At 44.0% G+C, this 23,431-nt stretch overlaps 1 protein-coding gene across 2 annotated transcripts in view; it reads right to left on the bottom strand.

Moving 5' to 3' along the window:
* Positions 1–23,431, bottom strand: part of LanA (laminin subunit alpha) — a 97,346-nt gene that overhangs the window by 55,678 nt on the left and 18,237 nt on the right. For both annotated transcript variants that reach the window (XM_089551557.1, XM_089551558.1), the window contains 18 exons: positions 23,182–23,360; positions 21,887–21,980; positions 21,634–21,771; positions 20,838–20,975; positions 19,940–20,074; positions 17,342–17,476; positions 16,460–16,624; positions 14,692–14,850; positions 12,320–12,576; positions 11,416–11,539; positions 10,561–10,712; positions 9,021–9,248; positions 8,105–8,326; positions 7,176–7,406; positions 5,218–5,385; positions 4,163–4,366; positions 2,259–2,388; positions 174–502 (listed from right to left, as the gene is read on the bottom strand). In XM_089551557.1, coding sequence (XP_089407683.1) covers positions 174–502; positions 2,259–2,388; positions 4,163–4,366; positions 5,218–5,385; positions 7,176–7,406; positions 8,105–8,326; positions 9,021–9,248; positions 10,561–10,712; positions 11,416–11,539; positions 12,320–12,576; positions 14,692–14,850; positions 16,460–16,624; positions 17,342–17,476; positions 19,940–20,074; positions 20,838–20,975; positions 21,634–21,771; positions 21,887–21,980; positions 23,182–23,360 — 3,188 coding nt within the window. The remainder of the gene's footprint in view (positions 1–173; positions 503–2,258; positions 2,389–4,162; positions 4,367–5,217; positions 5,386–7,175; positions 7,407–8,104; positions 8,327–9,020; positions 9,249–10,560; positions 10,713–11,415; positions 11,540–12,319; positions 12,577–14,691; positions 14,851–16,459; positions 16,625–17,341; positions 17,477–19,939; positions 20,075–20,837; positions 20,976–21,633; positions 21,772–21,886; positions 21,981–23,181; positions 23,361–23,431) is intronic.

The raw sequence follows: 23,431 nt of genomic DNA, 5'->3' as shown, positions 1-23,431 counted from the left end.
GAATTTGATCCTCCATCACTACATTGTCCTAATAGTACCATTATAGATCATCAAGAAACTGAAATACAAAAAGTTAAACCCCGCAGTCATTCATTTTATCTTATTTCTCTTTCATGCTCCTTTTTATCCTCTGAAGCGTAAGCAATGTGAAGGCAAATGAAAATCAGACGAACCTCACATCCCACAATGCGAGTATAGCCGAAGGTGAGGGGCATGCAGGTGTCGCACTTGTCTCCGGTGACGCGAGGCGGACAGATGCACTGCCCGGTGACTGGGTGGCAGACAGCCGTATTGGGGCAGTCGCATGGCTGGCAGGCTGGGAAGCCAAAGTACCCGGTGCGGCACTGGGAGCAAGTGCGGCCAATGACGTTCTCCTTGCACTGGCACTGGCCTCCAAAGCGCTCGCACTCAAAGGACAGGGAGCCGTCAATGTTGCACTGGCACGGCAGCGCACCGTTGTTGTACTCGGTGGTCAGCGAGAACACAGCATCCTTGCAGAAGTCTATGAGAGGGAAGAATAAATGACTTTCAACCATTCAGTCTAGGAGATGCCATATTTTTTCCGTCAAATTTTTGTTGTATTTTGTTAAATGGCCTCTACTGCATCTCGCAGGAGTACAGACTCCAAGAAATGAAGATAGCAATCTGTGAACAAAGCACAGACAACTCGCGTGCACCAAACAAGAAGCCAAAAAAATCCAGACATTTACATTTCAAGCCTGCAGAGCCAAAAAGTACCCTTTACCTCTCATGAAAACGAATAACTGGCCAGTGCACGTCAGTCAGTTCACACCAGTTGCAAATAACACTGTCAAACAGCATTTTGAGGCTTAAAAATGCTATGAAAAAAAAATGTGGCAGGCCATTTAGCACTGCCAAGCCCGAAATATTCTGCCAAAACATGGTTTTTTGCGGGTGGACACCAAGCCATGTACAGTCGGGGACACAAGTCTCCGGACCACGTGTTCCTCAAACGAAGCTTGTAGCTCTACTACCAGACAGCGGCTGGAGACTGCACGTGAGGAGATGAAAGAACAGAAAATTAACTTTTACCTTCACAAGTGTGGTCTCCAGCCGCCGACTAATAGCAGAGCTATCGGCTTTTTTAGAGGAACACGTGGTCCGGAGACTTTTGTCTCCGATTGTACCTCTAGCCAACAACTCCTTTCTGCCACAACCTCAACTCTAGTGTGATTGAGGTGTCCACTGACCCAGGAAGGCAGTTATGCACCTTTCCTTTCCTTTCGTGACTCTCTGGGAGGCTTCAGTCTACCTTTTGATTTTGCTGGGTAGGAGGCTAATCATGCTTTGGCACTAAAAGCTCGTAATGAGGTACAGTCTTTGTCAAAAGTTTAGAGCCCAAGGGGTTCACTTCCAAGCTTTATATTGGGACTCCAGGAGCATTCCTGGAAGTCCTACCTATTGCAGGAGGCAGTACCAGAAATCTTCTTATGTCCAGGAAATTTGGAGCACTAGAGATACATTAAGAACGACATAGTGTGGCTCAAAAGAAAACACCCTGGGCTCCAAACTTTTGACAAAGGCTGTACATCATGCACTTCGTGCTCTGTTGTCACATAGTGCTGAATAGTTCTAGTACACAAACTACACCCCTCTACACAGTTACTGATGCTACTTTCATAATCATCAGGTACAAAACATTGTGTGCAACACTTTTCATGCCATCATGTTCATTTTTAACTGGCACACGCATGCTTAACAGAGGTATTGCAATGGGTAACCCCATCTCGATCACCCTGCACATATTTTGTCCCTTTTTTTGTACACTTTCTCCGCATGGTGTGCAATAGTCAGGTGGCAGCCTCCCTGTTGAACAGCTGGACAGTTACAAATCAAACAGCAGATTTTCCTTTCCGTTGTAACTATGCACACAAAATTGCCTCCCAGAACATTTTTTTTTTCCACAGTAACAAATTTATCCCAAACATACGCTTAATCATTATTTCCATGACAAACTAGCCCACATCTACAGGTACAGGGTTGGTCAAAAGTTTCCAGGCCACAAGGTCCACTTTTCATCGGTATATCCTGGCACTTAAGATTCCGATAACGCTATCAAGGTTCTCAGATGGTAGAACGATCGTTCTTCTATTCTCTAGAGATATTTTGAGCTTTGAGGGTATCTCAACTGCCCGACCATGCTGGTCAAAAGCAAACCCTGTGGCCTTGGAACTTTTGACTAACCCTGTACCTACAAAAGGACACTTAATATGAGGTCAGGTTATACAGGGCCCTACCGCTGGTGTCTGTGCCAATGTGGAAGCTGTTTTGTCCACACTGCTTGATGAATTCCACAGCCTTGTCCAGGGGAAGACGATGCAGCATCGACTTGTCAAACTGGTCCTCTCTAATCAGCATCAAGTGGTCCTGTGCAGCACATAAAGAACAGTACCACAACTGCATCACAGTCTTCCTACACTGCACACACTCTCCCATCCCGTCCAGCCTCACAGAGCTTCTCCCCTGCACTAGCATGGGCAAGCACTGATGATGAAGCATCAGATGACCTCAATCCCTCAGCATATTGTGTTGCTAGCCAGCGTTATTGTTGTTGCAGCAACAAATGCTTTTCTGAGTCAGCTCTTGTCGTATTCCTTTGTTTCCCCACAAAGCATGGCCCATCATGGTTGGCATGTGCTCTATAGCACTTGCGACCACAGGGTGGGGTAAGCAGTTTGAACTGTCAGCCAGAAATAAGTGAGGAAAGCGTATTATACCCCTGTCACACGGGCATTTCGAAGGCCCTCGAACCGATAGTCTACCGACTCGAAGGCGATCGAGCGCTGCTACACGGCCAGTTTGAATGGCCATCGAGTCAATAGTCTATCGAGTCGACGGAGCAGCCCGGAACTCTATCGAGATTTCGAGGGCCTTCGAGCGTTGCCCGAGGTTGCTAGAATTGCTTCGAACGACAACAAACATGGCGGCGCCCTTCAAAGCCGGACCCCTCGCTTCGGACTGAATTCTCGTTGTTGCTGACTTTTTCTGTCCGTTCACTGGTCACAAATGGGGCACCAGTCTTTCGCTTCGTCTCATCTTGCCTACAAGAAAACGTATAAGTGATAAATTTGCTTTATTTTTTATTTCGAGTTATGATTCTGCCGCTGCTAGGCCTAAGAGAGTCGGTTTGTTGACAGTAATGGTTCCCGCTTTGACAACCAGATGGCGCCACTAGATGCTGAGTTTATTTTTGCGTCTCTGCTAGCATACGCTGAACTAAATGTGGGAATGCGCCTGCGTTTATCGTACGTAAGCGTGCATACGCTCGTGGTACGTATACAGCTTAAATTTATGCTCTTTTCTCACTGTATCTGTGTACGCCGCGAGCGGCGACGTGGTGCGCACAGCGAGAAGCAGCAGCGGCGCGGCCGTTCCAACTCGCCCGGGCGTCAACAGATGAGAACAGGTCCTAGTTTTTGCGGCGAGCGAATCCGCTTCGCTTGCCGGATTTCTGAACAAGTGTGAACACGCCTTATGACTGCAAAAAAGTGTATTTCAATATTTAGTTAAGTTTCGTCAATATTTTTTTGTTATTTGCGCGAAACCGAACGTAGCGACTGTGGCGCCGCACGAGCTTGGCGTAAGACGCGAGAACGATTTCAATGGCCATTGAGTTTTGCCGTGTAGCAGCTCCACAACTCCCTCGAGTTCGATGGCGATCGAAAATCTCGATGGCCCTCGACTCGATGGCCATTGAAACTGGCCGTGTGACAGGGGTATTAGTCCCCTATTTAAACCCCACAACACATGCACACACAATTATGCTGGCGACTAGACTTGTCGCATTGAACAAAACAGTGATTCTGTGATTCAGAAATCACTTTGTTTGCATTTTTTTTGTTTACAAGCCAATGTAATATGTGCCATCAGCCTACCTGCATGAGGCTGGTAAACTGTTTCCAGTCCAAGATGTGCGTGTACTAAATATAAACAGCAAACAATATTTTAATGTAATGAAATGAGAACTTCAAATTTAAGATATCCTTATATCTTAAGGCACATTTAGCAAAAAAAAAGCAGCAGATTTCTTACCACAACCACTGCACTACTACTGGATGCTTGACCATACAATACAAGATTTTGCCATGGGCAGAAGCATACTGATGACGATTATCTGCAAATGTTGCCACTTGCTACCCACCAGCCACACTGACTTCTGGTCTGGAACTTGGAAGCTGAGCGTGAAGTTGTCCATGAGGTCGAAAGCGGTGGCCCCAGTCTGCGGGTTGATCAGCACAGCCCGGCATCCCGATGTCCACGGGCAGTGCTCCAGGGCGAGGCGGGTGTCATGCTCATGACCTCCACTCTCCAGCTTGGCTTCCAGCCCAAAGGCAGGGTGGTCAGGCTATAAAAGGTTGCCACCATCAGGGTGAGTTAGCTAGCAACAAAAGCCAGCCCTGGCACTACTTAACTGACACGTTCTGAATTGTTCATTCTAGTTTTGTAAGCAGAATGTAAGTTATTACTAAGAAAACGCATTCATTACTCAGTCATAAAGAAAGGGTTCTTGCTACCTCTTCATAAATGGTACGAACAGCTTAAGAATTGCAGCATTTTAGGGTAAGGAATCCATTTCTAAAAGGCTTTGGTGCCATATCGTGCACGGTATATTTCGCAAAAATGCACAGTGTACTTTTAAACTCCGATAGCTGTAAACAACTGAAATGTTATTAAGCTGAACATCAACTTTGGACAGTCAAAGATGGGCATTTAATTTTAGTTTGTGCATCAATTGTATAATCAGAAACACAGTCACCCTGGGCGTCCGGAGGGGGGCGGGGGGGGCAAGGGGGGGCAAATGCCCCCCCTTGGAATTTTGGGTATTTTTTATGTACTAGCAGAAGGCAACTACACAGCTTGATTAGCACGCTTAGGTGATAGCAACTTTTTGCATTTTGCTTACTGAGTTTAATTCTTTGTTCATTAATAAAATCTAACGTATGTTCTCCAAGCCTAGCACTAATTTGCTGTTTCTAATAAAAAGTTCTGCGGACGCCCTTGACAGTCACTTTTTTGGGTCAGTGAGTAAGAAATAAACAGTTGAACCTTTTTTAATTAAAAATAAACGAATAATGTTGCTTTAATTTACTGGAGCGCAACACAAGAATTATGATTAGGGAGGAAATAAGAAGGCTTTCAGCTTTTTTCCCTGTTTTCCGTGCACAAGAGACAGTAACAAAAGAAAGGCGCACATACCTGGAAGTAATGGGCAACAAGAACATAGGGGCCCGCTTCTGGCACGTCATCACTGAGGGTGATGCTTGGATTGCGATAGTCAAGAAGGACGAGAGAGGTCTCGGCATCCTTGAGGGTAGACGGCGTTTCAGTTGCCACTACAGCATCTTCCGCATTTTCGAACTCAAGCTGTAGATAGAACAAGAATTTTAATTGTAATTTAAATCACTAAATTCACTGTGTTTTTCTAGACTGGTGAATGCATCACAAAAACAAACTGTCGTTCCAAGAAGCCCAGGTTGCTGCCTTGGTTGTTTTTTCAGACATGTACAAAAACTAAAATAGTTGGATGGGCTAAAAACTGCTAAGAGTGCATTGACTAGATGCACAGGTCACCAATTCACATGACCAGGTTTGATGTTCCAGCTATTAGTCAATGAGAGCGGGAAAACTGGACAAGCATCATGATGTAAATCTTTCTCACTTCTATTATGCACAGTAGCGCCAACTATGTGCAAACATAGCGTTTGTTTTCCAAAGCTGCTTTCAGTGTGTTTTTTATTTTCTTGTTTTCTTCTCAGCAACAGCACATTTTATAGTACAGCCACATTGTACATTAGCAGCGTCTGAGCACCAGAGGTAGTACTAACGAAGAGATAAACAAAACTGCAGCTGCAAAGAGTGTGAATTAATGTATTTCCTCACGTAAGTAACCTACTTTTTTACAGAAAAGTTGACATCAATTTGGGAGGAGGGTTCATTAAGCAGGGAAAAAAAAAGTTTATACAGATTTTTCTGCAAGCGTCAAAATTTCATATACGAGTATGTCCACCTGTCAGCATGCCCGTCCATCCGCCTGTTCATCCATCATCAACAGAACATTGTTCACTTTGAAAGGTGTTTGCTGTATCAAGTTGTGGTCCTACGATTTTCTGATAATCAACAGTGCCAGTCAATCACGGCAACATGAAGCGAACATGCTGAACACTGGCCCTGAAGGTCGGGTGTGCATTTTTCATGCGACATTAAAAAAAAACTTGAAATGATGCAAATGTTTAAGCATTAGCTGTGGTGTGAGAGAAAGGCGTTAGGCATTTTCACTTCTGATCTCGAGCTCACCAAACTGCTTGGGAATATGAAAGTTCTGCATCCTCCATAGTATTTCAATGTAGAGGGTGTTTTATAGCACTAATATACAATGGACCCAGTAGGTGTTCTTTCAAGGGTGTGTGCGTGTGTGCATGTGTGCACAGTGTCTTAGCACTCTGCCAAGTTCTACCTCTCACGAGTTCTTACTGTGATGTTATCAGCTCTGCCAACCACTGCAGACAACGCAAAACTGAGGAACATGCTAGGAAAATCTAACACTTAAAAAGAAAAGTTAATTTTCAACAACAAAAGTGAGGAGTGGGCTCATTACACGAGAAAAATGCAGTAGCTCACACACTACAGCACAAGTGCTAAAAAATGACAGATCAATAGACCCCCGTGTCACATCAAATTACTGAAGAGCTTGCTTTCAAGGCGATAGGCAATAACTTTTTTACTAAAGAACCTGAAGTATAGTGGGCATGCTATTGCAATAACAAGAAATGATATGCTCATACCTCAGACAACTTTGGCAGTTCTGCCATGGTCAGCCACAGTTCTTAAAAAAAATAATAAAATGTCAGCCTTATAACTTCCTACATTCACTTGCAGTCCATAGCAGAACTGCATGCTTAGTTATTGGGCAGTGGCATGCAATATCATGCAATCTCTGCATAATATTTTTCATGTTCTTGATAATAATGTGTTGCTTGTCAAATAGATTTTTTTTATTTGCACAAACTTGACTGCAAGTGGCCAGTATTGCTAATAGCTAAAGGTGTAAGCAAAAGAGTAGTTACTCCTTCATTAAGGGTGCAATTACTTACTCCTTTGTAAAATCAAAGGAGTAAGCGAGAAAATGAATGAGTAAGCAGTAATAAAGCACCCACCTTAGCAACGGGGGAGAAGGCAGGGAAAGGCAGGCCTTGGCAGTCTCCCTGGCGCAGGACGCACTCCTCGCTGGGAATCAAGTAGTCGGTGTGCCACTGCAGAGCAGGCACGGCCACGATCCTTTCTATGGCAAGCTCGCTGTTGGAGTCCTCACCAAGGTCGATGGTGACGCGGACAGGCTCGTCCTTCAGCTCAAACTCCAGCACACGGTTCACGTGGTCCACCACAACCTGCACACATAATGATGCAGCCACAAGTTGTGACACACACCATCACTTGCACCACACCAGGAGGTGACATACACCATCATGGCTGACTCGCATCATGCCAGATGCTATATGCTTAAAAACTCCTGCTGTTCCTGGACATCTGAAACTGTGATGACATTTCCATACCAGTTTCTGTTTAATGGGATTACATAGTAGCGAAACTTTGAAGGCAGCGACCTATGTAGCTGCGAATTTGTGCCACTATGAAGTGGACAGCTACTTGCATGTCATGACTGGACATCTGCATTGCCAGCAGGCCTCAGACAAATCAATATACACTCAGGAGTAAAGAGCGCATTATGTGAGCATATCTTTCAAGGCTTGTTTCTGAAAACATCCATCATGTAAAATTTACTGCACCAGCAGTGAAAAAACAATTCAATACCCTTGCAGCAGGCTGAATGTGCAGCTTAAACATGACATGCATGCCACACTGTCCTTGCAGCAAATCACACACTGCACCTCTTGCTCTGAGGTTGCATGCCATGCGGCTGCAAGAAAATTCAGTTTCTTCACGACCTGCATGCTGCACAAGCTTCTATGCCAGGTGTTGTAGTGGCTGGCTGCTACACAAGTAAATAAAACCTTGGCAATGATGGCACAGAAAATCAGACCTGGCTATGGAAGTGAGCATCTGCTTGTGGGGAAGGAGTGGTTACCTGTCGGCACACCATGTTGTACTTGCAGCGAGGTAGGTTGACCTTGCCAGTGGCCAGCGCATCAGAGGTGGAAAGGCTCACATCCGCTGGCCGGGAGTCACTGCTGTTGAGCGAGTGGTAGAAGAGGAGAAACACGTATCGCCCTGGAGTGGGAGCCCTCAGTTCCACTGTCATGGCATGCTCATCTTCCGTCAGGTGTGCCATTGGGCCACTGCGGAGTTCCTGCAAGAAGAGAAATTTTCCTTTCTTCAGTTTATGCTCGGTTGTACTATAAAGCCAGTTGTAGTTAACTTCAGAAAAATAAGTAGTAGTGGGTGACTTGGAACAAAATCGTGGTCTGAGCTAGTTGGTACATCTTCACAACTTCACCAGCGCTGCGACAAGGAACAAAGACAAAGAAAGAAGGACAGGGACAAGCGCTACTAACAACTGAAAGTTTATTTGAAAAAACATAGATTATATGCTCACAACTGCGGGAAGTGCAGGCACTTTGGGTTGTCAGCTGTGAGCATATAATCTGTGTTTTTTCAAATAAACTTTCAGTTGTTAGTAGCGCTTGTCCCTGTCCTTCTTTCTTTGTCTTTGTTCCTCGTCGCAGCGCTGGTGAAGTTGTGTGACTTGGAACTGAAGTACACAGTGCCCAAGGGTATGCAGATTTGCGGTATTTGCAGTTATGATGCACTAATAAAGTGTACTTTGAAGACAGCACTAAAGAGTTTTTTGCTAACTTAAACCTCATTTACAGATTCCTTTACCTGAGCTCCCACCTTCTCTGCTGTAACATTTAGAACAGTTAGTGTTACTGAAATGATGCAATGCACCTAAGCATGTCTCGGACTGGATAGATATAAGACATATGCGTATGGGAGAGTTTTGCAGCACTTGACGACAGTAGTCAGAATAAGTTAAAACTCACGTCCAAGGTGATCTGATCATCTAGGAGCTTGACCGGGTTCTGCAGACCTTCCACTTCAACGTAACCAGCCTGTGCTGCCGAGACAGGTGCTGCTCCATCAGGGAGCGTAGGGTACCGCAACTGAAGGCATGCCACATCGGGCGCCTGTCCTCGGACGCAAGGCTGCTTCACCTCCTCTTGGAGAAGGGTGGCCTCATAAAAGGCCTCTGGCAGAAGCACTATGTAGTCCTGCATGAAAAAGAACTCTGTAGTCATTTCACTGTCATCTACATTTGCATCATCAGTATGATAACAGAAAATTGTGACATGCGTGCTTTTTGTCTGCAGCTGGTACCTATGCACTTCTACAATTTCAGAAGTCAAAGGGTTAACTGAAGGCCAAGAGTAAAAGCGCCTTTCCCCTGCAGTCGATGTCGTTAGGATGCTACTGCTAATGATGAATTCATGGTTCGACGGAATCTTGTATGGCGAGAGAAAATTGTGCAAGTCTTTTCGTGCAAGTTTGGCAAGTGTACGCTTTTTTACCAGAAGCTGTTGATTATGATGGCAGTGACTTTTATTGGTCATGTTGCTCATAAATAAGTATAAGTGGCATTGGAAGTAAACGCATGGTTCTGAGCTCAAAGTGCACTGATGCATGACCTTGTGGAATTTAAACGTTGTGCTGTTTCAGTGCCCTAATTTGGGCACTGACTTACACATCCTCAGATTCATAATGCACAGAATGCAAGCGAAATTACATCGCCTAACCATGTTCATTTACATCTGACGTGACCAATACATTGCCAATGAGTATTTTCAGACCAACGTAATGGTCTGAGACAGATGGTAGGAACACAAATCACAATGGTCACAAAGCTCATTTCAGCCTCATTTTTTAATCTTCAAAAGTGTTAGGACTCTAAAAATTATATGCTGCACAAAAAAAAAATGAGAAACCAAGATTTATTTCATAAACATCAAAAACATAAATCACTAGCCAGGTAGCTTGCAATGTAACAACATGGCACGTGCACAGGATAGCAAGAAAGGAGAGGAACACATTTACAGTGTAAAAAAAATATGTTCTTCCGTGTGAACACCTCTGTACAGTCACTCTTACTTCTGAACCCTGAATATGTATCGGCATTCAAAAGACACCAAATCTATGCCAATAAGTTAAGTGACCTTTTGCCCATTGATTTTTGGAACTTCTCCCTTGGGAGCTGGATGGGGACTTAAGCGAATTGCAATGGCGCAGGGAAAACCTGTGGGTGAAAAGATGTAAACAAGAAGAAATGGAAGAATCATCAGCTATGCCAGTCAAAGAATAGTGAGTTTATGGCAAATCTCTTCCTCAACAAATGTGCCAATGCATCTAGAAGGCTATGAATAGAAGGCGGACTGAAGGCTTATTTGTGTGATAAATGCCTTCAACGAGTGAAAAAAGAAGCAAGCATAAAAGCATGTAATGTAAAGAAAGCTTCCTTTTTTGCCTGTTGATTCCAAATAACAATGTCAGACCTGCAGTGAACAAAAGCTCAACCAAGAAGAGGCATACCATGAACACGGGTTTCTGTGCCTTGATGGACAGGGTCCAGCGTCCGGGGTTGAGCACGAATGGCAGAGCTGTGACACCGTCAGGGCCCGCTACAGCCTGAAAACGGGGCTCCCTGCTGGGCGGCAGGATGAGGATCTCACTCTGCTTGGTCTCTGCAGAAACGGGATTTGTGCACACGACCACCGTCTTCAGTAGCTCAGGAGGAAGATCAAAGTTTGAAAAAATAGAGCACAACTTGTCTACTATCGCCATGCACTGTGACGAACTGCTGGTTCAGAAGAGTGCGCTGTCGGGCAAGTTGGCTTTGCTTGATACAAATCAGTCAGTCGTCGTATGTGTTTCTCCTCGGTCCTTGTCCAAGTTTTGCTCCCACTTCATTTATAACTGCTGGTTATTGACGAATTTTGTTTCCACGGCATAGTACACTAATATGCTGTTTGCTAGGTACATGCAACATGTGCATGTTCGTCTGAAGGCATTACAGTATTATGCAGTTGAGCAAGTCAGATCTGCAGGTGAGTTTCATCAACCACAGGAGCTGACGTCTGGATATAATAAAATTTGTGTATAAGCACTTATTTCAAAGCTAAATATAGCACTTTAGGTTGAGACAGCTGTCATAAACTCTTCATAATTAATGTTAGGTCCTGCAATAAATATTACTGGCCTCTACTCGATAAAAAAAAGAAACATTCCCTTTTCTTGAATGCATTCCTCTCTTTTAGAAAGAATAAGACAGAGATGAACTTGTGCATTTTTTTTTTATTATTTAAAAGCCTTCCCCTGATACCAGCCTTTAAAGTTATTATATTCATAATCTCCACAGAAGGACGGTCGTGCACCCCCCCCACTTACCTCCGTAAGTGTCAGGTGTGAAAGTGATGTTGGAGTACATGTTGTCCCCATTGAGGCTGACATAGCGAGCGATGACCTGGTAAAGCCCTGGCTTCTGGATGCGCAGGTCAAGCAGAATCTCTTTCTGAAAAGAAAAACCTCCTCACTGAGTGTGTGCCACCAGAATGATAGCATTGGCAGGCAGGTACACTTGTTCTCCTCTGAATGCAAGCTGATGGAACCTGTTCCAAATGAAGAGGCACACCTGCCTGGCCTAGCCATTCCGAACAGGAGGAAAAAGTTGTTTCTTGTTTCAAGAGCTATCGCATTTGTTTCACCTTGAATAACAAAACAAACTACTACTGTTCAGTATAGAGTTGCCAAGCACTGCGTTTGAGAGCACATGTTTGAAATAAATCAACACAGCAGTTTTGGTGAATTAATTTGAAAATGTACGTGACAGGGTTGTGACAACACAGCGTTAGAAAGCAAAGACAACACAGATGAGACCAGATATGAGCGCTGCATCTTGCTGTCCTTGTTCTTTGTACTGTGTTGTCACAGCGGAGCACTAATCTGCCCATCCACTCCCACTTATATGCGACAGGAGTTCCCCAAGTGGAAAAGAGATAAAAGATATTCCATCTGAAAAATTTTCAAGCAGAACGTAGGAATGTAGCAAATTTCGATCTTATTTTTAATAACGTGATTAAAACCAAGGGACTGAAAAAGGTTTGCTGATTGTTCTTGAATTTATAGCAGACAGTGGAAAACTATCGTGAAAAGAAATTATTTCAATACAAATACCTATATTCAACTTCAGGACAGTCTGAATTTGCCCATCATGCAGCAGTCACCAGTCACCCCCATTACAGCTCAAACTCTGGGTCACTGTTACATGAATGATCAGGGGAGGGGCAGTCACCTGAATGTTTGAAAAGATGGCATATCCCCTCCATGAGAAACCTGGGAACAGCGCTTCATCGAAGTCGAAGCGGGCATTGACACCGCTGGGTGTGTGCCCGTCCTCCACTTCATACTTGTGCTGGTGCAGGGTGGCGAAATAGTGTGCCTGTAGGGGCTCCGAGCAGCGGCGCCCCGTTATCCGCGGCCGGCAGGGACACTGTCCATGCCGCTGATCACATGTGCTGCCCACCGAGCCACCCACATCGCATCCGCAGTCTGCAAGGCATTGATGCAACACGAAGCACTGCTTTTCAACTCGGCACAGATATCAGAGACAGCTGAAATTGTGTGCCAATAGAACCAAACGTTGCAGTGCTCGCTCTGATCTGGTTACATAGATAAAGCATTCACTTAATGGGGGATGCAGCTTTCAACACCAACTTTCTCATTATTTGGAAGGATTTCGCTAAAACTTTTTCTCTGCGTTAGTAACGCTTTCAAACCAATGTGCACAGAATTTCAGCATTATTACTTAGAAGGATGTGGTTGTAGGCGAGTTGGTAGGACATCGTGACGAGCAAAACCGAAAAACAGGGCGGATCAGTGCGGTACTGACAAATGAAGAACAGCAGCATTTATATGGATCAGTCACGCATGTAACCTGGCAAGCAATTATAAAAAGAAGATGAAACAAGAGAAAACAATTCAATGACAACCATGACAATCAGTACGTGGAAGAGAAGGAACTGAGCAAGGATGACACAACCAACCAGTGCAAAACTAAACAAAAACAACCTAGAGAGACACAGACAGAAACGCTAATTCTTCCTGGAAAATGGACACAGAAGGCGTGCTCACACACTTATCTGGCTCTGATCTCAAGATGGTAACAGCCTGGACAATTTCCCTTTCCAACTGCCCCCTTTCTTCGTCCTATAATCTGTGCGCAGTTCAGTTTAGGATAGCAATCTTTACAATTGCAACAGTGAACAGGCAGGCAAGGTCCTCCGGGCCTACTCAAGGAACGCACATGCTCTTGCAAGCGAATGTTTAAACATCTACCAGTTTGGCCTATAGAAAAACGACTGAACTATATAAGCTCCGCTGTTCTACAATAAATGTTCAGTTGTCAGTGCCGCCGCCATGCATTGCCGTCTGCCTCTGTCCCTTCCTGATATGCGGTTTTGCTCCTCATGATTTCTGCATTATATCTGGAGAACTTTCATGTATACATTTTATTTCTTCCACATCTTGTGGAACGTCTGTAGACTAGACAAAATTTGGTAGAAGACTGGTTTAATATTCACTGCTTTTTGAATGTATGCTACATGTGTTATTTTTTTTCCACGACTCAGTTACAAAGCAGCTGGCATAGACATGTCTAAACTGTAAACAAGATGTTACACCAAAAAACTATAATTCATCAAAATTGAAAAGTAAAAATGTCATCACATAGAGCGGAGTTCTGTAAGTGCATCAAAGCAGATGAAAGAGTCGTGAAGAAATCTGTTGCACAAGGTGTGCAATCTAGTCAGAAAACTGGAACAGAGAATAATGAAGATTTTCTGAGGATTTCCCCGATATGCAGTGCCACCACAGTGCATGAAACAATTTTTCTAAATGCCTCCAGGTAGATTTTAGCAATGAAACTTTGGGATATCAAGAAAATGATTCATTCAAGCAGATATGGTGATTTAAAAAAACTATTTTTTAGCCATTTTCCGCATTCTGGAAGCTACGCCCCGCCCCTCTTAAGAGTTAAAATCATGCAAAGCAAGGTCCAGAATGCGCCCGATCAGATGTTGCAGTACCTATATAATGGTACTCTGAAGGGGAATGAGCTATCATTGCCCCAGGCTGCCAGCATTTTATAAAACTGAAAACTTTGGATACTTATATTTGGACAGAAGCTGCTTATAAGTGAACCAAGAGAGCAAATCAAATAAAGCTTATTGTTAGGAGACAAAAGATAAAAGTTCGATGGCTTTAAATGTGGAGGCACAAGCATTACATCTGCACTGTTTCACTGATGCTCCATCACTGTGACATATAATGTTAATTAAGGGTAAAAACATAGCATGAGAGAAGGCAAGCGTAGCAGTGGCTGCAGACAGTCAAGTGGGTGGATGAGAATAGGACACTTGCTCAGATACGGTGGGGTTAATCGGATATCAATGGGAGAGGCCTTTGGACATTGCCAGGGTGATGATGATAATGCAAAAACAGCAGTGGCCAGGTATTCAAGAGCACAATTACAGCCGAGCTTGTCGATAAAGGCAAGTCTCAAGGCCACCGACAAGATTTGCAAAGGAAGGAAGCCAGAATTGAGTGGTTGCTATACACCAGTGTGGTGAAGCATACGGGGCATTGCAATATATGATGCAGTACTACCTTGGCATCCCAAGAGGTTGTCCTCACGCAGCATGAAGGTGCCGTCTATGCAGGCTGTGCACTGTCGTTGCCCAACGTTTGGCTTGCAGAGGCACTGGCCAGTTTGTCCGTCGCACACTCCAAGCCCACCCAGGGTGCCAGGAATATGACACTCGCACTCTGCAACGAAGTGCCCAAACTTTTTCACAGCATCGTACAGGGGCTTAACGCTGAACAGTTTCTCAGCGCTACACCATTAAATGTTGCCAAATTGCACAGCTGCTCTGAGAAACCTAGGCGCACCTTATTATACGCAACAGAGGTTGCGTGCACCACATCTTATCTCCGTGCCCTGAATGTTATGCAGACCAAACCCTTGCCACTCTTTGCCCAAGCTACCCTAGCACCATTAAAATCTACATCATCATTATGAAACCTTTCTGCATCTTTCATTTTTCTTTTTTACTGTAGCCAGGCTTATATATAGGAAGCGATATTTTATTTTATCAAATAAATTTTAATAGTTTGTGATCAATTAGTTACTAACACCATAATGGACATGTTTTTTTTTTTTTTTTAGTAAATAGTACCAAAATGGCCATTTAGTACCCATGCTGCCAACTGTCAGCAAACCAAATAAACGCTTTGGACGAGCCCTACTCATTCTAAACCGGATCCAGAGTGCTAAAAACATATGACAGGCTGAACTCGTCATGAGCCATAAATGACATCTGGCTTACGATGAGCCTGGCTTGTCAATGTCCTTAGCATTCATTAGTTAGGCCACCAGAATCCCTCCAAGGCTTGCCGCAGATTTCTCATAATCTTATCGCTGTGTCTTGGTCGAAAAAACTCAATCCAATACAGCAACATTCAATACGGCAGAACACATTACTTAAAGATGATTGTTGAAACAATAATAAACCTGTACTTTTCTGTTTCAAACGTTTGTTTCTGAAAAATTGATTCCTTACTTACACTAGGATTTACAGCCAGCCTACAGAAACTCACAAACGCTAGGAGTGTGCGAATATTCAAAATTCAGAATACAAATCAAATAGGTTTGTTATTTAGTTCGTATGCGATTCGAGAAGTTGATATTAAAAAATTTATGAATATTAGGCTGCAATCGAATACTGTGCTGACTTTCATAAATACGACCGTGGCAAAAATCTTCTGAAAATCAAGTTCGAAGTTTCAGGAAAACAGTAAAAGGCATCATCCTCTTTGCTTTCTTCTAAATCATTTATCACTTAGAACGATAACTCTAGCACGCTCGTAGGTTTTGATCTCGTGTGAAATTCCGCAAGTGGGTTTTCCCACTTATGTGATGAGTACAAGAGAGTCGACAACCCACTTCAAACAATTGCAATGCGAAAGCGCGCAGATTTTAGTTTGATCCATCCATAGATGGAGCACATCCAAGCATCCAAAGAAAATATTGTCCCCCACACGTCACAAGCAGAAGGAATGAAGATAAAGCTGTAGTACCAAATTTCTTGTCTAGTTAGGCCACAGCGCCTACTGATTCTTTTTCATACTGTGATTCCTATTCTGGGCTTATAAATAGGACATATGATGAATGAGCCATCATCACAATTCTAAATATTTTCAGTCATACGTATATTCATTAACCCGTTTCCCATCAAGTGCACTGAGGTTATGCTCCTTACATGCAATTGTTCTACTTGGCTTATTTGGCCTCAGATATGACGCAGACCACCGATGCATGCTCGTGTATATCTGTCAGCTGTGCAAAACGCCCTTTTGTCACTAATAACAGGCTCACCTTCACAGCCCTGAGGGTTGGCAGGCTTGAGGCTCCAGTAGAGCGGCCGACACTGGTCACAGATGCGACCAGTGACACGCTCCTTGCACTCGCACAGCTCTCCACTGGTCAGGCTGCCACAACCGCCAAATGTGGGCAGGATGCCAGCAGGGTTGCAGTTACAGCCTGTTTACAAGCAACGAGGAAAGTAAACAAAAACTGAAATGTTCGCTTTCTTACACAGCCACACTTTAGCAACATTTTCAACTCGACCAGGGCAAGAAATAATTCATGACCCAGCAATCTTCACCTCAAGGTAACAGAATATAAATTTGAGGAGACTACGGCAGTTCTGAAGTAAACACCCATTTTTTTTTTTTGCTGTTTGCTGGGCAAACTTGTGTTTTCTAAACAAAGAACAAAATTTTTATCAGTACAGTGACAAACACTGTTAGCAGGTGAATGTCAACAAAGTTAGCCACAGGCTTCAGAAGGCACCTGTTTTGTGGAACAAGTGGCAAGTGTCATAGAAGTTTCAAAACATACTCCGAGCATATTTGTGAATTCTCACTAGTGGGCATATCCTCTCTTGAAAAGCATCAAAACTCTCAGTAACTACTATGCACACAGCAGGAAACAAACACCCACACATGTGCCACCAAGTACTGCAGCCTAGTACACTATGGACAATGAACAGGTGACATGCGGCAAATAGGACTTAAGAGATGGAACAAAAATAAAGCACTGGTTTAACTAAAACATTCCATGAACACTTCCATTCAATTAGTAACTGTTTTGCAACAGAATTCCGATGCTTTACATTTCAGAAAATACATAGATCTGTGGAAGGGCACAAGAAACATGGCACAATTTAATGGATAAATATTTGCATAAAATCCATACCTTCACAAAGAGGGTAATTGTAGAAGCCTTTCTTGCAGCTGTTGCATTTCTCTCCGTCAAAGTTTGGCTTGCAGAAACAAATGCCATCGTTGCCACAGGAGATGCCAACAGCACCATAAGGGTCACAATCACAGGCTAAGGGAGAGACAAGAATGCACGAGGTTTACGCTGTGAGTCTTCTTTGTTCCAATTAAAAACCGCTTAGTTCATTAATGATGCGTCTTTAACACTGAAAAACTTTCCTGGGTACCCAATTGGCATGAAAGATAAAAGTAAAAACTGAAACTACTCCCAGACAGCCATGACTACCATCTATCTTTTGCCTCCTTGCTCTATGTAGAGTTGTCAACAAGAAATGAAATGTGAACACGACAACTGAACCATCTAAATGGGAACCTAAATGGGAACCTACCATCCTTTGAAGTGTTAATCAACCTCATATGTATTTCCTCTCCAGGATCTAATATGTTGGTGTCTCTGTCTTGGCACTTCAGTTCTCTTGTTCACGTTTTATTCATTGCTGATAGTACCTCATAGGGGCACCCCAATAATGTAACTGCAGCTCAGCAATAGAAGCACATTACAGGCATTGCATCGTTATGAGATATAGGATAAAAGAATGTCTAAATCTGTGTCAGAGAGGCGAAAAATGACTGAGCGACTATAGTGAGGTACAAATCAACAACAAAGCTCTTTTCTCCGTCAGAGGACCCCCTTTTAGCCAATGGCGTCGGCTGATTTTCATCACCCTGCTAGCCTGCCAATGCAGGAAGTGGTCAGTGAAAGGGGATAGTTTCCTCCTTCCATGGTTGGGGATAATCCCCTCCCTCCCTGCAATGTCATGCCACTCCTTGCATTGTCACGCTAGCAGTTTCATGAGAACACCATTACTAGTTGGAAGTGTGTCCTTTGTCGGGGAACAGCTCATCAAACGCTTACATTATTTTCATACTCGTGCATCACAGGCCCCAAGAGCTATGCGACTTGTTTGCCACGTCTTCGACTCACAACCGTTGACGAACTTTGAAGTTCCAGATCACCTTAAGGGACAGATCAACAGTGCTAGTGGCACCAGCTGTGGCGAATTTTAAGAGGTCACGGCGATTCCTTTGCAGTCCAACTAATTTATATTTCAGTGAGTAGTGCTTGATGGCAGAGCAAGGTCTGTGTGATGCAAGCCAGGGCTGGGGATGATGCTTGAAAAAAACACATCTTTGATGCCGTGATATCCTCAGAAATTGTATTTCTGATAATGGTAGTGGACAAACTTCTGTTGAGCAACCCTTCACAGGAATCCAGTGAGGGTGGAGATAGGGATAAGGGGCACTGCAGGAGACAGGTTGGCCCTGGCGACCTCTGTGGCCCAGGTCACTGTCCGGAGCTGAAATTCTGATTGTGAGCTGTGCAGCACGGCCTTTCATCTCTTCTGGTTGTCAAGTCTCAGAAAAGGGAGAGCTGGACTATTAGGGCAAGCCCTAACTATGTGATAGCCGTCCGCATTACGTATTGGAACAATTAGCAGCTCAGATGATGGTCCCCTGGTGCATGAAGGAACTCAGGAATGGGTTGGGGAAAGTGTCTGTTTGAATCTGTCGCCAAACGACTTGCTCGGCTTTATTGAGTGATTCATGGGGAGGAGAGTAAACTAGTCAGGAACTTCAGTAATGGAGCCGAATTTCATGGCATGTCATCATGCGTTAACTGGCACTGTGGAACGAGTGGAGGCCACCCATTGCCCGGTAGAAGAGTCCTCGAGCGTGATAGTACGCGGCCATATTCACTAGATGTCTGCAATGCACAGGAGTCCACATGAGTGTCATCACCTGATTTGGCGGTAAAGCACTCTTCAGAATACGATGTGCTGGTGTGCAAACCCATCGTTTGGCAAAATTTCGAATGGCTGATTTAGATTCAAAGATTATGTATTCTGCATTTGTTTGAGTAATGGCCAGGCCTATAGCTGCTTCTTCAGCCCCGACAGGATGTTGAATTTGATGACATATAAGCCAAGGTGGTCGAATATTCCACAGCATCCCCAATAATGTGTTTTCTCAGAGGCAATGAAGAAACATAATAAATTCACAACTATTTCTCTCAGTAATCTGCCCGCAGTAAGTGCCTATGATAGAAATACATTTTTTTTCCATACCTCAATGTGTTTGTATGTTACCAAATTGACTGCAGATTTACTGCAACTTTTATATTGAATTACACGTTATATCAAAAGCTTAGGCATTTTTTTGCAATTTCGAAATATGTGGGTTTGACTGTACTGCAAGTAAAACTTGGGTTCGGCTGGCAGGTTACAGGATTAAGACTTACTGCGTCAGAATAACTACCAAACTCACTGAACATGTCTCGACGTATGGTTTGTGGAAGATGTATGTTTTTTAATGTATTTGTGTAGCGAAGTATTATGAGGGCATTAAATGTTACATTATATACACCTTCTAGTTATTAACTCCACTTTTATAAGCTACGTCTCAACCCAACCTCGCTGAGGTGGGGCATTCGAGTCTCACATTCACATCCACATGACAAGGTAACGTTATCAAAACAAGCTCATTTTGGCTGGCTGAAGCTCTAACAGGCACTTACGTTTGCATTCAGGGTAGGAAAAATATCCAGGGGCACACTGGTCGCACTGAAGTCCCGTGAAACTGGCCAGACAGGGGCATTTGCCCGAGGCATCACACACTTGGCTGTGGGAGCCCTTGGCGTCACATTCGCAGGCTGCACAAATGCACAAATGCCCAAGCGTCTGAATTCAAGAAATGGGCAGCAGGTTGGCACTGCATGCTAAAAGAGCACTAGCTGCAGAATGTTTTAACCGTGCACCAGTGCCGACTGATTAGACATTTAGAATACTATTGCATGACTTCTTCCTTTTTTACAGCTTTGTCCCACATTCATATAGAATCACTGTTTTTGATGAGAGTCACTGTTTTTGATGAGAGCCCTCTCCGCTTCACCCTTAGATCTTCACTAGATCTTTCTTCACATTGTCTTGAATACATTGCAATAACTCAGGACAATTCTTGTTAAAACACAGGATATTTAACATGGGTATCAAGACAAAAATGTCATGCACGCAACAGGCTAAGGTATTGGCAGCAGTCAAGGTGGCCTTATCAGTTTCAAAGGTTAAGTTCCTAGAAACCCAGCCTGAGTTTTCAGAACTCCAGATTTTAGCATCAGTTACATCTTCACTGTTCGTGGAAAACAAGGCTCATCATCAATGAATCATGGGGGTTCACATGCAACAGCTTGTGACGTCAATCAAGGCAGCTAAATACGTAATAAAGGACAAGTGGATTGGATAAAATTAAATGCAACTGCTATAACCAATTGTTGCTGACGTCCATGGCATGACAATGCAGATTTATATTTAGCTGCTCAGTATGAATTAAACAAGCATGAGCCTTCACATCTGCACAGCTAGACAGTGCCCACACGAACACCTCAGCCTGAGCAGCAAGTACATCAGCACACTCACGGATGCAATTGGGGAAGCCATAGTATCCTGGGGCACACTGGTCGCACCGGGCTCCTCCATACTCCGGTTTGCACATGCACTGACCCGTCTGGTTGTTACAGACTTCATCCAGAGTGCCCGTGGTGTCACAGGCACAAACTGAAAAAGGCCATCACACGCACACAGCTCAATGTAGTTTGCAGAATTCTTCATGTAGTTGAAACCACAAGTGGCAAAGTATGGTTGAGACATATACAGTACAAGCTTTTCCAAAAATCTCACTCCTTGTTTCTGCCGCAGAGATACTGCGTTTGAGGTATTTATGCCTAAAATTATACGACCACGTTATATGTTATATATGTTATATCAAGTTATATAACCACGTTATATATAACCAAATTATATAACCTAAAAAACTCAGTGAAGAAAAAATAGTTGTACTAAAACAGCCTAACATGATACTGCAACCATGCAAAGTGCACAAAAACAAAGGCAAAGTGCTGTTTCAGAAAAGAAATTTTCTTTCTGCTATTTTTATAATGCAGAACGATGCACTGCTGCTGGCTTATACTGAAGACAACCTAATAGGACAATAAATGAGAGCTGGCTTAGTGTATGCCTTTACAAGTATTGGTAATCTGAATTGTACATTTACCTCTTTGTAGATACACACTGTATGATTATTTCAAAACTTTTACCCTGAACCACGAAGTCCAACACGGCTTAAAGGCTTACACATTGGGCAGATAGAATGAATAAACAACACAACAGTGCCGCAGTGAATACAAAAATGAAGAAGCAAAAGCTGTACTCTCACATTTGCAGGACGGGTAGTCGTAAAAGCCGACTTGGCACTCGAAGCACTGACGACCTCCATAGCTGTTGCGGCACTGGCACTGGCCCGTGGTGTCGTCGCAGGTTCTGCCCAAGGCAGCCGTCGGGTGGCAGTTGCAAGCTGAACACAGATGGCAGCACATGACTCTCTCTCGAAAAAGTTACATTTTTTAATTTGCACAACAGCACCAATTCCACAGATGTTTCAGAGCCAACTTCAAAGCAGCTATGCTCACGTGTGCAGTTTGGAAACCCATAGTAACCAGGGGCACAACGGTCGCAGTTTTTGCCCTCGTAGTAAGGGCGGCACGGACACTGGCCTCCATTCACCTGACAAAGAAATGTGACGCACAAAGACGTTAAAATCTTGCTCTGCGCATATTCAGAGGCTTACAGATGAACACATTAGCAAGGATTGGGGTATGAGAAGTTGCCTCCCATGTGTAATAACCTGAGCATTTACTAGCCCTGCCCTGTGTTTCTGTGAACCCGTTCTGAACATGGGTGTATTTGAGTCATTACCCTTTTTCACCCCACCTCAAATGTTGGTATAACAGGAGATAAAGTACAGCAGACCAGGAACATGGGCGCAATGGTCAGGATCCATTATAATAAGGAAAAGAAATGGCACAAAAGTGAGACAAGCCACAAGGAAACTCAAAGGGACACTTGAGCTCCCCTTGAGAGTAAGACACAATAGCACTAATGGGTTAATGCCCATATATTCAGAATTGGTCATTCTCTATTTCATATTCATAGATCTCTGGGAGCCCTCATACCATTCCTGGTGCAGTGGTGCAGCGGTTAAGCAATGTGCTACTGTTCCGGAAGGTAGCTGTTTCAAACACAGCCACTGGTGGAGCTTGTGAGGCAACCAACCTCTTGTGACCAATCATCAATTTAACTGCCACCTGCCATGGTGGGTAGTTTCTCATATTCCAAAAGGCAGAGTGCGATAGCGTTCTAAGGTTATGTGACCAAGATGGCAGCACCTGCATTTTTGCTCACAATGCCAAGAATGCTGATGCCAAATTTTCTGCGGAACAGAAGTCTTAACACCACCACATTAAAAGCATACAAGGTCAGTGCTTTGCCCCTCCACCTTCTTTCTTGTGGCTTGTCCCATACTTGCACTCTTTCCTTTTATGGAAAGATGGTTGGTTTATGGTTTATGGGGTTTAACGTCCCAAAGCGACTAAGGCTATGAGAGACGCCGTAGTGGAGGGCTCCGGTAATTTCGACCACCTGGGGTTCTTTAACGTGCACTGACATCGCACAGTACACGGGCCTCTAGAATTTCTCCTCCAAAGAAATTCTAGCCGCCCCGGCCGGGATCGAACCCGCGTCTTTTGGGTCAGTAGCCGAGCACCATAACCGCTGAGCCACTGCAGCGGCTTTTATGGAAAGAGGAGATGAAGATGCTCTAATGTACAGCCACAACTGTCAGTCAAACAGTTTATGCCAGCAGCATACGTTTGTGACATCACATTGACTGAAATTAAGTGCACATGACATCAGCAGCAACACTGACCTGACAGACGCGGCCCTGGGTGCCTTCTGCGTGGCAGTCACAGGGCCGGCAGGTCGGGTAGCCGTAGTAGCCCACGTTGCACTCGTCACAGTTTGGAGGTAAGAATTCGGGCCGGCACTCACACTGGCCTGACCCCTCTGAGCAGTTGCCCGATGAAAAGGTCAGGTCACACTGGCATGCTGCACACGGGACAATAATGCAAAAAGTAGCAACCTTTTTAAAGAATAAATAGTGTCAATAAAATGCGATC

This window comes from Amblyomma mixtum, chromosome 7 (assembly GCF_055824585.1).
Source record: "Amblyomma mixtum isolate Tamu chromosome 7, ASM5582458v1, whole genome shotgun sequence".
In the NCBI taxonomy this organism is placed as follows: domain Eukaryota; kingdom Metazoa; phylum Arthropoda; class Arachnida; order Ixodida; family Ixodidae; genus Amblyomma; species Amblyomma mixtum.
Note: the sequence above shows the minus strand (reverse complement) of the source record. Positions and strands in the feature narration are given on the sequence as shown.